This window comes from Neovison vison, chromosome 11 (genome assembly GCF_020171115.1).
Source record: "Neovison vison isolate M4711 chromosome 11, ASM_NN_V1, whole genome shotgun sequence".
NCBI lineage: Eukaryota > Metazoa > Chordata > Mammalia > Carnivora > Mustelidae > Neogale > Neogale vison.
In genome coordinates this window covers 151,097,679-151,114,468 of record NC_058101.1, presented here as the reverse complement: position 1 = coordinate 151,114,468, position 16,790 = coordinate 151,097,679, and the positions used below count along the sequence as shown (strand labels likewise).

General features: G+C 43.8%; 1 protein-coding gene across 1 annotated transcript in view; it reads left to right on the top strand.

Moving 5' to 3' along the window:
* Positions 1 to 16,381, top strand: part of NUGGC (nuclear GTPase, germinal center associated) — a 56,032-nt gene extending 39,651 nt beyond the window's left edge. The window contains exons 13-19 of the mRNA XM_044268057.1: positions 1,617 to 1,781; positions 4,995 to 5,152; positions 6,873 to 7,011; positions 8,318 to 8,426; positions 9,128 to 9,264; positions 11,335 to 11,425; positions 16,162 to 16,381. Of these exons, the coding sequence (XP_044123992.1) occupies positions 1,617 to 1,781; positions 4,995 to 5,152; positions 6,873 to 7,011; positions 8,318 to 8,426; positions 9,128 to 9,264; positions 11,335 to 11,425; positions 16,162 to 16,301 (939 nt within the window). The 3' untranslated portion in view covers positions 16,302 to 16,381. The remainder of the gene's footprint in view (positions 1 to 1,616; positions 1,782 to 4,994; positions 5,153 to 6,872; positions 7,012 to 8,317; positions 8,427 to 9,127; positions 9,265 to 11,334; positions 11,426 to 16,161) is intronic.
* The last annotated feature ends 409 nt before the right edge of the window (positions 16,382 to 16,790 follow it).

Genomic DNA, 16,790 nt, shown 5'->3' with positions numbered 1-16,790 from the left:
AGGCAGAGGCTTAACCCACTGAGCTACCCAGGTACACTGCCCATAAAGTTTCTGTTGATGACATCTTTCTTATTTTCTTTTGACCACCAGTGAAATCACAAACTCAAAAGAATCCAGAGGGCACTCTGAAAGAAAAGTATGGCTTATAGAATTCTTCCTAGTGGAAAAACTATGAGAATCTGTGGAATAGTCTCCATAAACTCTAAAATTCACGTATTCTAAGTCTTGAGGAGTATGGGAGTTTAAGGGTGTTTTCAAGAACATTCAGCCTCATTCACTCCAATACAGTCAAGATCTAGAAAAGCTGTCATTTATATAAGGTCACACATCAATTTAGAGCGATTTCTGTCATCAGATTTAGAATAGAATTTAAAAGCTCACATTATCTATCAGTTTCTCTTTGGTCTTCATTCTCTCCAAAATGTTTACCCGCTGCACATTCTGTGCCATAACTTGGAATAAACAAACATGAATAACTCAGTCCACAAATTCCTAGTCCAGGGAAGGAGCTATGGAATGAGACAGACATAGCACAGCAAGAGGAGGGCTATAATGCAGGGGTGTACAAGATTCAGTGACAGCACCGGAAAGAGAGCCTCAGTTTCACTCAGTGGGGTCAGGGGAAGCATCACACAGGGAGTGGGTTTTGAGTTTTGTCTGGAAGGATGGAAAAGCATGTGCAAAGGTATGGAGTACAAAATGGAAGACACATTTGGGGAATAGTAGCAAGTTCAGGAGCAGCTACCCTGGGATGGGATGACATTTTGGACAAACAACTGGGGGTGCTGGAGAAGTTGGCTGAGTCCTGGCTGTGAGAGGCCCTTAAGTGCTGGGCTAAGTAGTGTGGCTTCTATCTGCTATAGGCATTGTGGGACCCCCAAGATTCTCACACAGAGAACAGTACTACAGAGTTCCCAGTTTGAAATCAAGAGGTCAAGGCTCTCTCCCCCTTGTATTAATTGAGTAGATCTTTTCCTCCTCGACTAGACTGTATTCTCCTTTGAAGAAAGGATGATGTCTTTATTTTGTGTCCTGTAGTTTTGTTCTTCAAAGTGTGGTCCAGGGCCCAGAAGACTAGCATCACTTGGGAGCTTGCTAGAGTTACAGAATCTCAGGTCCTTGGATTTGAACAAATTCTTCCAGTGATTTGTACGCATGTTAAAGTTTGAGAAACATGATCCTCAAAAACTGTTTTGTACATAAAGGATGCTAAAGGTTTGTAGAATCAGTTGTCATTGAAAAAAAGTGTTTTAACAGCAACTGGATTTTATTTGACTAGTTACTCCCTCAAATAGCCTAATGGATTAGATACCTAAAGTAAGTTGCAGGAGGAATATATATACATATATATGTATACACACACACACACACACACACACATATATATATTTATGTATGTATGTATGTATATTTATATGTGTCCTCCAACTAGCAAAGCTTAAGGAGGTCTCTCCACTGAGGGATGCTTTTTTGGGGGGGGGGAAAGAAGTCAACTAAGGATGATTAGCTCAAACTAAATCTTGTGTTGGTAGGCAAGCATAAAGGAAGCAAAGTTTGAAGAGAAAGTGCCCTTAGGGAGGGGATGACCTCATGCTTCTTATGGCCCTTGTCCCTAGAATGAATACTTGCACATGAGTGGCCTGCGGAGATTTGTGGAAGAAAAGATACAGCTGCTGCAGAAGGCCATTGACCAGTGCTTTGCCCACATAGAGCAGCCTCTGCAAGAAGGAGTCCGAAATGCCAGGACTTCCTACCGACGGATCCTTGGGGCATGCCTGGTGGTGAGTGAGCCTCTCCAGGGAGGACCTGTGTTATTCAATGACATCCCCCTTATCTCCAAGCTCTTTTTGCACTATTCTATGGCTTCTGAAGGATAAAGATGTAAGTGCCAGGTTGTATTTATTTAAGGCTAACTGTTGAAAAAAGAGGCTTCTCATATCAGTTTGCTAGGGCTGCTATAACATAAAATACCATTGACTGGGTTGTTTAAAGGGCAGACATTTCTTCTCACAGTTGTGAAGGTTAGAAGCCCAAGATCAAGGCAGTGTAACAGTGGTTTCTCCTGGGGCTTCTCTTTTTGGCTTGAACATGGCCATCTTCTCGCTGTGTCCTCCCATGGTCTTTTCTCTGTGTGTGCATCCCTGGAGTCTCTCCCTCTCTTATAAAGATACCAGTCCAGTAGGCTTAGGACCTACACTTATGCCCTCACTTAGACCCCCCCTAAAGGCCCTGTCTTCAAACATAGTCACATCTGGGCTCAGAGCTTCAACAGGTCAGGTCAGAGGAATACAGGTCACTCCATGACACCAGTTAAGAGTAAGGAGTGATTAACAACACTGCTCATGTGACAAGGACAGTGCAGAAGTCTCTAGACCTGGGAGTAGTGCATAGGTTGTATGTTGTTGCCATTGTTGTGATATGGGTTGGAGAGTTAGAACGTTGGCAGTGAGAAGGTGGTGTGTAATGGAGCTCTACATTCCCGTGGGCTGGAGGAATAAAGCAGTGGGAATGATCGTGGGGTCCCTGGAGAGGACTGTTAGAGTTTTGACACAGGAGAATGAGAGACAAGAGTGCCTTCCCTATGGCTGGCCGGGGGCTGAGTGTCCATGAATATAGTATGTGCACACGCACTCCCTCATGCATCCAGCCAACGTGGATGAAATGCTTACTCTGGTGCCAGATACTGTACATTACTTGATTCCATCCTCACAGCAATTCTGGATGCTAAACACTCTTATTATTGTTTAATTTTACAGACTTACAGAGGCTGAACAACTCTCTGTGGCCTCATATGGCATCCACGTCTAGCACAGGCCCATCTGTCTTCAGAGCCCAGATGCCCAACCCCCACACGTGCCTGTTGCACCCCCTAAATGTGCTCGGCAAACTATTGCAGCTACTTGTAATGGCTGACCAGTTACGTCGTTTCAAATGTGTCAGTCCCCATAAAAGTACGAAGTTTGATCCACAGATAGCCAGTGTACCTGGCCAGCCCTGTAGCAGGCCACCCTGGGAGCAGATCCTCCAGCCCCATTCAGGTGACTGTACCCCCAGCCAACGCGGGATGGAGCCTCACAGAGGAGCCCTGAGCCAGCACCGGCCAGCTGGGGGTAGAGTCAGCCTGGGCATGTAGACTTTCCACCCCTCCCTCCCTCAACTTGGCCACATAAGAATGGGCTTTGGGCCTGGAACACTTCCTTATGGAGAGATAAAAGAGCCTGTAGCCTGTACGGGGCTTATCGCCTTGCTTGGGAATATTGTTCTCTGCTTTATGCTCAGTGAATACTTTTTTGTTCTGCTTAGTATAGGCATCCAAGGCCCTTGGGCAAGCTCCCAGTTGTCTGTATCTCAGATTCTGTGGGGGAAAGCTTGGGTCTTGGTACTGCACACAATGTGGGATGTGTGCAGGACTGTCACCCACAGTGGCTGTGGCATGGGTCTGCTGGCCGTAAGGGACGCATGCATAAGGCTGGATCGTGTGCACACATTTCTCCTCTTGCTGTCAGTAAACGCTGTACCACTTGAGCCTAGTGTACAGAATGTCTGTTCTCCGTGACCTTGAATCATGCCCTCATCTCTTCTCTAGGTGGCCTTTATCTGCCTTTTGACCTTAGCTTCACAGCTTGGCTATCTCGTGAACTGTGAAACAGCCAAACCATATCTGAATTCCTGACCTACAAAACTAGTGAGCGATACGCAATAAATGTTTTTTGTTGTTTTAAGCCATTAGGTTTGGGGTAACTTGTTTCATAGCAATAGATAAGTAAGTCACTCCGGGGGAGAATGGCTTCTATATGATGCTGAAACATCCCAGATTACCAAAAGTAAAAGCATTCTGAGAAGGTGAAGACACAAAGTGGAGACCATTCCTTTAGTCTCCATGAAAGAAAGGTGCGGTTCAGCCGTCCCCAGACCTTCACAAGGATGTTGTCCCATGAACTGTCTCGTCTCATCAGTTCTGTAAAGGCATTTTTCTTGGTGACTCCAAACATGTCGAGGTGTCTTTGATAGGCCACTTTCCTTTATGGTCAGAAATTTGGGCAAACATTTATATGCTGACATCATATTGCTATATAATATAGAAAAACAACCTAAAATGTGTAATAATAAGAGAGTGGTAAAATGAATTAGGTTATAGCTATATGATATTATATTTTGTGGATATTGAAGTAATTTTTGAAAATATTTGCACTGAATTGAGGAAATGTCCTTACTATAATATTAAGTGAAAAGGACAGAATATTAAAACATACATATGGTATGATGCTAGTCATAGCATGCGACATATCCTTGCACTTGAAACAGAGTTCCTTAAAGCATATATCATTGATCACAAGAACCTCTACTGAAATTTCGGTCTGTGAAAATGTATTTTTATTCTTTTTACTAGGGATCACCATCTGGTAAGGTTTATCAATATCTCTTGTGGCTCTCACTTCATCATATTTTTTTGCCTCTGATTTGTGAATTTATTTCTCTGGGAAAAATATGAAGATTCAGAAATCAAATTACATTTCATTAGACATTTAACAAAGAGTACTAAAAAAAAAAACACACCTGGGTTACGTTTGGAAAATGTGAAACCTATATCCCTGGTAGAGTCATATAGCACATTTTCATTTAAAAATTGCTCCTTTAACAACTGTTCATCAAGTACTACTTACACTGTGGCCAGATGGTGAGTACATCAGGCTGGATAAGATGCCGTGCCTTTTCCCAACAAGCTGGTGTTTGGGCAGAGAAGCCCGATGAGTAACCAGACAATTATAAACTGTATGAGGAGGTCGGGATCAAAGAAGCATAGGGCGCTCTGGAACTCAAGACATGACTGCTATGCCCTCTGCCTAGCTTAAGCCTATGTTAAAAGATCATGTTGTCCTACTCTTCCCTGTGATTCTTGGTTATAGGCTTTGGCCAAAGGCAATCTGATTCTGATCCCATGGCATTCTAGTGAACCTGTACTAACTCATCTAACTTATTGTTTAATTACCTAGAGGAGTAGAGGAAACCAGGGCTTTCACCAGACTCTGAAAGCTGTTTGCCTGAAAAATGGCGTCTATGCCTCCAGGACCCTCGCAAGAATAGATCTGAATGAAGCCATCACTCAGCCCATCTATGACCAGATTGATCCTGTTTTTGGAGGCATTTTTAGGTAAAGGATTCTTTCTTTTGCTCCTTCACGAACAAACAACTGAAGAGCACTGGGCCAGAGTCTCATCGTTAGAAGAATTTGTGCTTTGGATCTGGAAGTGTAAAGAGTAGCTTGCAACCGGAGGAGGAGAGCTTAGGGTCTGGCAAAACACAAAAGCCTTCTTGGTTGAGTTTCCTTCATTTCTCACGGTGACCTGGAGTGCAGACAGAGTTGTTGCTTTCAGACTAATATTATGATTTCCAGTATTTTTCAAATATCTCATACAAGCAGCAAGAGATATATTTTCTTGTGGATCTGAGCCCCGGGCAGGTTATTTTGGTTGGAGAGTGTGGAGTTAAAGCAAACACACGGCCTTTATAAATTTTCCCGAATGCAAAAAGGCAAAGAGGCTGACCGATGACTCTGTTTGTTTTTGACATACCATGTGCTTGCTCCCTTACTAGCTGTGTGAGCTTCACAGTGCCTGTTCCTTCCTTGACCTTCAGTCCTTTTCTCCATCAACAGAAGCAGACTGTCCTCATCCCCCAGTGCAGGAGCCTGCCCCCAGTCCCCCTCCTTCGCCTCTGGCATTTCGCCACCTGCTCCTACTCAAACCATTTTTCCTTTGCTGGATTCTTACTCATGTTCCCCTGCCCTGCCCCCATCTTCCTTTAAACTCCTTTGGGCTCATGCCATCTGTCTCCCCTATCCTGTTTCAGGTCTATAGCAAAAGCTCCAAATTCCTTAGAACAGCATTCAAAGGGCAGGCATCTGGGTGGCTCAGGCAAGTGTCTGGACTCTTGATTTCAGTTCAGGTTGTGATCTCAGGATTCTGGGATCGAGCCCCATGTTTGGCTCTATGCACAGTAGGGAATCTGTTTGGGATTCTCATTCTCTCTCTCTCTCTCTGTGCCCCTCCCACAGCTCTCTTTTTCTCAAATAAATAAAATCTTTTTAAAAAGATGCAATTCAAGACATTCTACCTGCCTCCAGCTGGCCTTTCCTCCCTCCGCCCACCCTGTTGCTCAGTGCCCGCTCCCGGCTCCAACCAGCCTGGAGGGTTGCAGAGAGCAACTGACAGGTGTGAGGACCTATGCTAAGCACTATGCATGCATGATATCATTAGATCTCTCAATGGCCCTCCCAAGTAGCTTCTGGCCATTTACAAGGAACAAGCTGAGATTCCGAGGACTTGATGTAGTTTTTCCAGGGTCACTCGGCTCAGGGGTAGAGAGCCAGGATTTTAAACCTATGCCCTCTCCTTTATAACCTACTGTTTCTTATTCTAGGGAGATTCTGAAATTTCGTTCATTGTGTTGGCCCCACAGGAAATAACTCCTCCTCCTTTTTACTTTCCCAAATCTTCCGCATCTCTGAAGTCTCTCCCTTTCAAGAGGAAACCCCCTGGCAGCGGGGAGACTGACTTTTGAGGTTGAACAGATCAGTGTCCAAAGTCTGGCTCTGTCACTTACTAGCCATGTGGCTGGGCACACATCAGCAATCGTCTCTGAACCTCAGTTTTCTTGTCTGTAAAATGGGCATCACTACACTGGTTTCATAGGCTTTGATGTCCAGGACCTGGCCCAGCACAGTGCCTGGCACACGGTAGGAACTCCATAACTATTGGTTCTCATCCCCCTGGCTTTAAAGCGAATGAAAGGGGACCAGCTAGTTCCTTCTTTGTTTTAGCCCCATAGTAGCCACTGTTGTTCCTTAACATTTTATTTTGTTTCTTCTATAGAGCTGGAATGCCCACTGGTTCCACTTTGCTGCCTCACATAGAAGCTTTTAAGCACTCCCTGCAGGAGAAAATGATGGAAATTGGAGTAAGAAATGGCTGGAAATATGACAGCTACAAAAAAAATTTCCTGATCCAGGAGGTGTGATTGTCGTAAAGGGGAGAGGGCAGTGAGGTTGGGCAGTGCTTTCTTTCCAGCAGGAGTTTGAACATGTTATGGGCGTCTCCCCCCTTGTTCCCCTGGAGTGCCCAGGTCTGGGCATGTCTCACAGCAGGTGGTCTGGGGCACAAAGCACAGTGGGATGGGGTGGGGAAGAGCGGCCCTGAGACTGCCGCGGGGGGGTGGGGGGTGGGGGGTGGGACACCGGGTGGGCTCTGTGCCTTTTCGAGGCAACCAGCAGGGAATGCTGAGGTTGGAAAGGAGACTCAGTATCTAGGAAGAATCTCCAAAGAATCCTAAGATGTACAAACACTAGAATGCACCTGTAACACTTTCACTAACCTCTATCATTTTTGCCAAAATTAGGAAGTATTATCCAAAGCAGTGAAACTTGAAAGACGTGTCATTTTTCTTGCAGATCATTTTAAAATTCTGAGTAGCCAAGATTCTTCTATGTGACCCATTTTCCTTTAGGCTGTCTTAGTCTGTTCAGGCTGCTGTAACAAAATAGCATAAGCTAGGTAGGTTATAAATAACAGAAATGTATTCCTCACAGGAGGCTGGAGGTGCAAGGTCAAGGTACAGGCAGATTTGGTGCCTGGTGAGAGTCCAGTTCCCAGTTCATAGATGACTGTCTTTTCACTGTCACTTCACATAGTGGAAGAGACAGAGGAATTTGCTAGAATCTCTTCTGTAAGGAGGATAGTCCCAATCCTGGGGGCTCTGTCCTTATGACCTCATCATGTCCCAAAGGCCCCACCTCTTATGCCATCACCTTGAGGATTAGGATTTTAATACATGAATGTTGGGTGACACAGATATTAGGCCCATAGCACAGGCCCAGCCCAAATGACATGGCAACACTAGAGAACGGTCCCGTGCCTCCCCCTTAAGACAAAGCTCCTGCCTATGAGAAGCTCACAGCCTAGTGGAGGAAACGCCACGTGGATGGCCAAGTATAATAGAAGGCAGAGGGGAAAGGTGACCACACGTGGGAGCCCCTGACCTGCTTCTGTGGAAGGATTTGGCAACAATGGCCTTTTTTTTAAAAAAAAATTTTAAAGTATTTCTTTTTTTTTTAAATTAAATTGATTTATTTATTTTCAGAAAAACAGTATTCATTATTTTTTTCACCACACCCAATGCTCCATGCAATCTGTGCCCTCTATAATACCCACCACTTGGTCCCCAACCTCCCACCCCCCCACCACTTCAAACCCCTCAGATTGTTTTTCAGAATCCATAGTCTCTCATGATTCAATGGCCTTTTGTTAATGCGGATTCACAGATAAGCGCCATCCTGGGAGGCCTAGAGGATTACATCCTCAGAAAGAAGAGGAGGATCTATGAATCTCTCACCACTTCTGTTCAGAATGACCTGAAGCCCTGTTATGAAGGTAGGGGTTCCAGAGGGCAACCCATCCACTCCCTCTGGGGTCTTTCTCTCAGCTTCTTCGGCGGCGTCTTCTTCTGCTTTCCCCCTCAAAGCATTTGCTCTCCTGTATCCTTAGTCCTTCTCAGACACTTACTCCATGAACTGAAAACCAAGTGATGGCGAGGGTGTGGGGAGAGGTGATGCATGAGTCATTTTTTATCTGTGTGTTTCCAGTGCTTTCTGACCACCCTTTCTTTGTCAATTTGTCTTGCTTCTCCTGTCCTTGCTGCATCTCTGCTAACTAAACTATAAAACCCCTTATCCGATTCTCATTCTTATGCCCCTGAACTATTTGTAAACCCTTTTTCCAACTCCTTTTCATTTTGGTAGTCCCATTGATTTTTCTGCTGGGGGAGCATTGGAATTGTGTAAACTTCTGCTTAATTCACTCATTAGATTTTCTGAATGATAGTTACCTAAATGTGGAAAGTGTTGATCTTTTTCTACCATGCGATTATTAAACAATTTCCACTGTGTGGAAAATGGTGCTGCATATATGAATTCATGTGTGTATGCGTGTGTGTGTGTGTGTGTGTGTGTGTGGATGTAGACCTCTGTACACTCTGTGTATATATATTTTTTGTTTGCTTACCTTTCTTTCTGATGCTGAAGATGTCTGAGCAAGTCCTTGCTGAGTGTGACCATGGCTATCATTTTTGCCAGAGGCCGCTCAGATCACTGGCAAAAAAGCATGTGAGAGGATGAAAGATGTCCTCAGAAGAGGGGTGGAGCGGCAGGTGGCCGAGGGCATGTTTGAAAGGGCTCAAGAAAGGATGCGGCACCAATTTCAGCTACTGAAGGTATGATACATTCATATTCTGAACTCCAGTCAGGCCCCTTGGGGGAGTCAAAGAAGAGGATACAGAAATGGGAGACGTAGTAAGTCATTCGGGCCCACGTAGAGCCAATGGGTTCTGCAGGCCAGGGCGTGGGGGAGATGGAATTCGTGCCCATGACACCAAAAAAGAAGACCAGCTGGCACTGCACATTGTCCCTTCACTGTGCCCAAATGCACAGGGTCTCTGTGGGGTGTGACTTCAGAAACGCAGCCCCTCCGGCTCTCTCTCACACCCTTCCTCTTCACTGGGTCATCAGGAGAACAACTGTGATACCAGATGGGGGTCCTTACCTCTTGACATACATGAGCTCATTTAACCCCCCCCCCCCAGCAAGCCTGTGAGGTAGGGACTATTGTTGTTCCCATTTTATAGGTAAGAAGACTGAGGCAGAGAGAGAGGGAGATATAGCAATAGGCCCCATAGCTATGAAGTTGCAGCACTAGGATCTGGGACTAGATAACCTGGCTCCAGGGTCTCCCACAATAGCTAATCTCCAGACAGATTTTTCCTTTTTTAAAGAGGGAAATGTCTGGTCTGCATAGCATATCAATCAATCAATGCCAATAAACTATTATAGGTCAGTCAGGTATGACACCGAGCAGAGAATCTAGGTTTGATTCTGTTTATCTCAGAAAACAGTTCCTGACACTTTCCTTGAAACTAAAGCATCTATCAAGTATCCTTGGGCCATCATGTCTGAGTTCTGGTTTTCTTTGCAGACCACAACCTTCCCACGTAATACAAGTTCTTTGTTTTTGTTCAAGCCACTGTTGGCCCCTCCTGGCCATGTGAGTTTCCATGGTCTTCTGCCTCGGTTGGGTCTTAGTTGACCCTCTCTAAATAGCTAAGGAACCTGGCTAGTTGTTTTTTCTATTCACCTCTGAACCAACCTACGTCCTCAAATGTTTCCACCCTGCCTTTGCTCAGCCCTGTGTCCCTGTCCCCCACCCCAATGTACTTTTGGAAAAATACCTTTCTCCACAATATGAAGCATATCATTTCTCTTGGAATAGGCTAAGAGGCATCTCATTTGCCAGTAGCAGTTTACTCTCTGTCATTTAACATATTATCACAGTCTACAAACACATGCAGAAAATTGGCTAAACCCTACAGCACGTGGTCCTCATTGGGTGTATAGAAATTGGCCCTGAAGGAACTCCCCCAAAACAACTCCACTAAAAAAAAAAAAAAAAAAAAAAAAAAAAGTGATTTGTACTTTGACCATGTACAAACGCATCTTAAATGACAGAATGTAGAAAGTTGAAACTGGGCAAGGCCACAGAGCATCCCCATTCCCTGATCTTATGGACAAGGGGGCTGAAGCCCAGACGGCCTACATGACTAGCTCCAGGCTCACAGCTAGACCTGAGACTAGAGCTTAGGGTTCTTGGTCTGATGTGTTGAAGAAAAAAAGCCAGAGTGAGGAGATCCAGCCTTAAAATGAGGCTGTGTGAGGCTAAAGGGAAGAGTCAGGTATTTTTCAAAGGTAGTCAAGAAATGGTTAGAAGAGGGAAAAGGGTTTTCATTGGTTGCAGGACTGAAATAAGAAAGAAGACATTTCTTAGGCAGCCTGGACAGAGCATCAGGAATGTCAAGCGTGGTATGCTGCACAAAGCAGGTACTCAGTAAACATATATCCAGTGACCAAATGAGCAAAATGTTGGTGGTTAGTGACCAGCACTTTCCCTCTTTTTCCATCTCTGTAAATGCTGTTCTCTCCCCCTCCCTCTACCTCCAGGAAGCCTCCTTAGCTCCTGACTCAGTTGGGCAGCACCAGAGGTCCAATCCCCTGTAAGTCTTGATAGGCAGGAAGGAGATGCTGAGACGAGTGGAACCCCCAAAAACGTTGTCCTGATGACTCCTGAGCCATTTGCTGTGTGCTAAGGTGGCCCACTCTTGGAATTGACTTTGATTTTAGCAACCGCAGTCTATACACTCTCCTGTTGCAGGATTAGGTGGGTTCCCTTTCATAATCTGAACTTTCCCTTGGGCTGCGCTATCCTAACAGAATGACCATGTTTTGTTGTACAGAATGGAATCACGGAGAAAGTGAAGGGCAGTATTGCCACCATGCTGACTCTCGCTTCATCCCAGGGGGATGGTCTCTACAAGGAGCTTGCAGGTGAATACATAAAACTTTTGCATAAGCGGTGACCTTGAAGATACCCCCTAGCTGTGGTTGCCCTTTGTAGGATTTAAAGAAGTCAAGTTAGGATGAATTTCCAGGGTATGGGATGGAGAAATTCATGGGTGTCCCACTCTTTGTGGAGGACCCACTTGAGACCACACATTATACTCAGGCTTTGTGTGCAACATCTCATAACGTTCTCATATTAGCCCTCAGAGGGAGATGGTAATGCTCCATTTTGCACATGCAGAAACAGAGACTCAGATAGATAATGTGCCCAAGGATGCATAGCTGGAAAGTGGCTCTGCCACCTCCATACACCCATTCTTTGAAGTAGAGGGCTTCTCATGAAAAGGCTCACTTACTGGTGGTGGTAGAGAAAGGTTTCTCTTCATCTCCCAGGAGACTGGGGATGCATGACCAGCTGCCTATGCCTTGTTGCATGTAATCAAATCTCCTCCTTGCTGTGTGCTCCAACAGACCTCCTGGTATAAACTGGAGAGGGTAAACTAGTGTAAAAAGCAATTGGGAAATTTCTAGCAAAATTAAAAATTCACATATCCTTTGGCCCAGCAATCCTACTTCTGGGATTTTATCCCATGGTATCCTCATACATGTGCAGAATGGCATGTAGACGAAGTTATTCAGGGCAGCGTTGCTTATGATGTCAAACATTGGAAAATTCAAATATCCATCAGTAGAGCACTGGTTGACTTAGGTACACAACAAGTGGAGGACCGTGCAATTGCTAGAAAGAATAAAGTGACTTTTTAAAAAATGCAGAGTAGCAGTATGAAACAATCTCCAAAATATATGGTAAAGTGAAAAAAGGCAAAGTGAAAAACTGTGTGTAATATGTTACCATCTGTGAGGGAAGAAAAGGAAACATATATGTATAGGCATAAAAATTGCCTGAGATACACAAGAAACAGGCCACACTGGCTATCTCTAAGGAGAGGAACCAGGAGCCAGGAGGACAGGGAAGGTGAGAAATTTATTTTGCAATCTATATGTTTTGTGTCTTTTTAAAAATATTTTTATTCTTTTAAAGATTTATTTATTTATTTTAGAAAGAGAAAGAGCATGCATGTATTAGCATGATTGTAGCAGGGGGTAGGAGCAGAGGGAGAAGGAGAGAATCTCCTTCTCTTCTCCACAGTCTCCACTGAGTGTCGATCCTGATGTGGGGCTCAATTCCACCACCCTGAAATCATGACCTTGAGCCAAATCAGGAGTTAGCCACTTTAACTAAGTCACCGAGGCACCCTTCTTTTGTGCCTTTTAAATTTTAAACTGTGGGCACAGTTGCCTGCTGGAAAAAAAAAATTGACCTGTTGTCATTGCTTGTATGTCATTGAGTATGTCACAGTGAAAGCTTTGGCACAGCAAAGGAAACAGTCAACGAAACAAAGAGGCAATCTACAGAATGGGAGAAGGTATTTGCCAATGATGCTATAGACAAAGAGTGATATCCAAGATCTATAAAGAACTTCCCAAAAACAAATAGTTAAGTCAAAAATGGGCAGAAGATGTGAGCAGACACTTCTCCAATGAAGACATACAAATGGCTAATAGACACATGAAAAAAATGTTCATCATCATTAGCCATCAGGAAGACTCAATCAAAACCGCATTGAGATACCACCTTACACCATTAGAATGGCCAAAATTGACAAGGCAAGAAACAACAAACTTTGGAGAAGCTGTGGAGAAAGGGGAACCCTCTTACACTGTTGGTGGGAATGCAAGTTGGTGCCGTCACTTTAGAAAACAGTGTGGAGCTTCCTCAAAAAATTTTTAAAAAGAGCTACCCTACAACTTGGCAATTTCATTACTGGGTATTTTCCCCAAAGATACAGGTGTAGGGAAAAGAAGGGCCATGTGTGCCCCAATATTCATAACAGCAATGTCCATGATAGCCAAACTGTGGAAAGAGTTAAGATGTCCTTCAACAGATGAATGGATAAAGAAGATGTGGTCCATATGCACAGAATATTACTCAGCTATCCGAAGGGATGAATACCCAGCTTTTGCATCAACATGGACAGAACTAGAGAAGATTATGCTAAGTGAAATAAGTCAAGCAGAGAAAGTCAATTATCATATGGTTTCACTTATTTGTGGGACATAACGAAGAGCATGGAGGACATTACGAGAAGAAAGGGAAAAATGAAGGGGCCGGTTGGAGGGGGAGACAAACCATGAGAGACTATGGACTCTGAGAAACAAACTGAGGGTTTTAGAGGGGTGGGGGGATGGGTTGGCTGGGTGATGGGTATTAAGGAGGGCACATATTGCATGGAGCATTGGGTATTATATACAAACAATGAATCATGGAAAACTACATCAAAAACTAATGATGTGCTGTATAGTGACTAACATAACATAATAATAATAATAATAATAATAAAAGAAAGTGGTCAGAGCTATTTCCAGAATAAAAGCCACAGCTGCTGCTTCTAAGCATCTATCTTACACTTCTCTCTTGCTCTGAAACTTACTACTCTCTGTCTCTGGTTGGTGAGAAACACATCTAACCTGTGCCCAATAGTCTCCCAGGAAGGTGATAAAATTCCCTTATACTATACTTTATTGAACTCTCTCATGACCTTCTGACTAGGCCTTCACAGGAAGCGGTTTCAAGATTATAGTCATCCAGTTATGTCTTCTTTAAAGAACTCCTGGGGCTTTTGGGTGGGTCAGTTGGTTAAGTGTCTGGTTTTGGCTCAGGTCATGATCCCAGGGTCCTGGGATCAAACCCCTTGTTAAGTTTCCTGATCCATGGGGAGTCTGCTTCTCCCCCTCCCTCTGCTCCTCTCCCTGCTCTCTCACTCCCTCTCAAATAAATAAACACATACAATCTTTAAAAAAATAATAAAGAACTCCTACTCGCCGAAGGTCTTCCAACTGCCCAGGTCTCACACACACACACAAAAAAAAATGTTCCACTGAATTTGATGTAAATTGTTCCTGCCATAATTTAAGATCATTTCCCTTTCTTTCCATCAACGGCAGATATATACTATGTAGGGTGTCCTGTGCCAGGAGCCAAAGAGGTCTATAACAGCCCCTGCTCTGAGTCTTACCTGCTTGGTAAAACAAGATGTTGTATCATGTAAATTAAAATAGAAGATAGTATGCATTCACTGCACAAGTGATTATAATGACCTCCTAGGTATTGAGTAGTATTCTCGGTGTCGAGAATACTGCAGTGACCAAAAAAGACAAAAATCTCTGCCTTCATGGAGCTTCCAGCCCAGTGGGCAGAAGGTAGGCAATAAGCAGAACAATAAATAAAATATGTGACATGCAAAATGTAGTAAATTCTATGGAGAAGAATAAAGCAGAGAAAGGGGGGAGGGAGGGCTGGGAGTGGGTAATCAAGGAAGGTTTCACTAGGAATGTGACATTTTAAAAAAACCAAAAACCTGACAGAGGGAACACAGTTGGCCACCAGATTATTCAGAAGACAGTGGTTATTCAGCACCAGGATCTTGGGTGAAGTTCCATATAATCTGGATCCTGGAGTAGAGCCTGAAAAGATAGGTTGGATTTATGAAGCAATGAGGAGAAGAGACACTTTCCAGACTCAGGAGCAAGACAGATAGACTCAAGGTTCTAATACCCTTCTTGGTCATGAGTCTCATCACTGGCCAGGCTCAGGGTGGGTGAGTCTGGGTAATGATATGGAACATGTAGAGCCCAGGTGGACTGGAAAAGCATTCAGGAGCAATGCCAGAACCAACCCCAGGACCAGTCTGAAGTGTCCCTCAAAGAGGACCATATTACTCTGAGTTCTCTAGAGAAACAGAACCAATAGGATATGAATACGTGTGGAGAGATAGATAGATAAACAGATGGATAGATAGATATCTTTTAAGAACTTGGCCCATATGAATATGAAGGTTTGCTTAGTCCAAAATCTGATGGGGGATGCCAACAGGCTAGACACACAGGAAAGACTTGATTGAGTTCAAGTACAAAGCAGTTTGCTGTAGAAGAAGGAAGAGCTAACGTTGCTGATGAAGTCCAAAGGTGGTCATCTGGAGAATTCCCTCTTGTTTGCAGGAGACCAACATTTGATATGGCTAGACCACCACCTAATTAGAGGAGGCCCACCCATGTTGTGGAGGATGGTCTGCTTTACTCAAGGTCTGCTGATTTAAATGAATATCTTATTCAAAAATATGCTCACAGAAACTTCCAGAATAATGTTTGGCAAAATATCTGGGCACCATAGCCCAGACAAGATGACACCTAAATTTCACCATCGTAAGGATATAATTTCATTGCCATTCATGAGGTGAAAACCCAAGAGGCCAAAACAGAGAAATTCACCTAGAATGAGAACTGCTGAGAGCAGAGGGTCATAGGAAGGAGAGAGAAGCCTGGAGAGGACTTAGGGGAGGTTTATTGTGTGGTGGGGTTTGTATCTCCTTTCACCGAGCTCTTGCGAAGACTTAGTAAAGACCCAGTGATCTCCTGGACCTTTTTATGGGTAGGTTTGTGTTTCTTTGGAGGGTGACCCCTAGGTTGAGATGAGCCTTAAGGTAAGAGCATGAATGCCTAGTTTGATCAGGTTTTTTAGTAAAAGAAAATTGATCAGACTATCTGATCTCTAAGTTCCATCCCAGATATCACAAGTGATGAGATCCTCAGGAGATTTGTTTTCTGTGGACATTTCTGAAAAGGACACTAATTCCTGATGTATGCCTTTTGCTCTTCTGTAGATGTCAAAAGTGAATACAAGGAGATGGAAAAACTACACAGAAGCCTGAAAGAGGTTGCTGAAAATGCGGTGCTGCGGAAAGGCATGCAAGATTTCCTTCTGAGAATGTCCCCAAGCAAAGCTGTTCCCCCCAAAGCCTAAATTTAATTCTCAGGGCTTAGCACCAAGTAGATTAAAAAAAAAAAAAAGTCTGGTGCCAAAGAACCAGAATCACTTCTGTTTTTAAAAATCTAATAAAGAACATCTTCCAATTGTTTGGCCTTTATATAGAATATAAAATGCAAAATATTGTTACTTCTGGCATCAGCTGACTGCTGAGAAACACCATTTCATTTTTATTCAATAGTAAAAAATAATCATCTTGAGTCCCTAACGGAGTTCTAAAATTTTAGGGTCTAGAAACTCATGCTTCAGCAAAGAAAAATACTAAACATTGAAAAATAAATATTATGGAAAAAGGCATTGCATAAGAAAGCCATGGGGCCCCAATTCTATTTCCCATTTTAACACTAATGAGACTTTTGGGTAAGAAGGTAACAGCGTGCCATGGAAGCAACATGTGTTTTAGGGCAGACAGACAAGAAGAGACCCGGCTTTACCACTTCCCAGGGGTGTTATTTAAGATCAGTA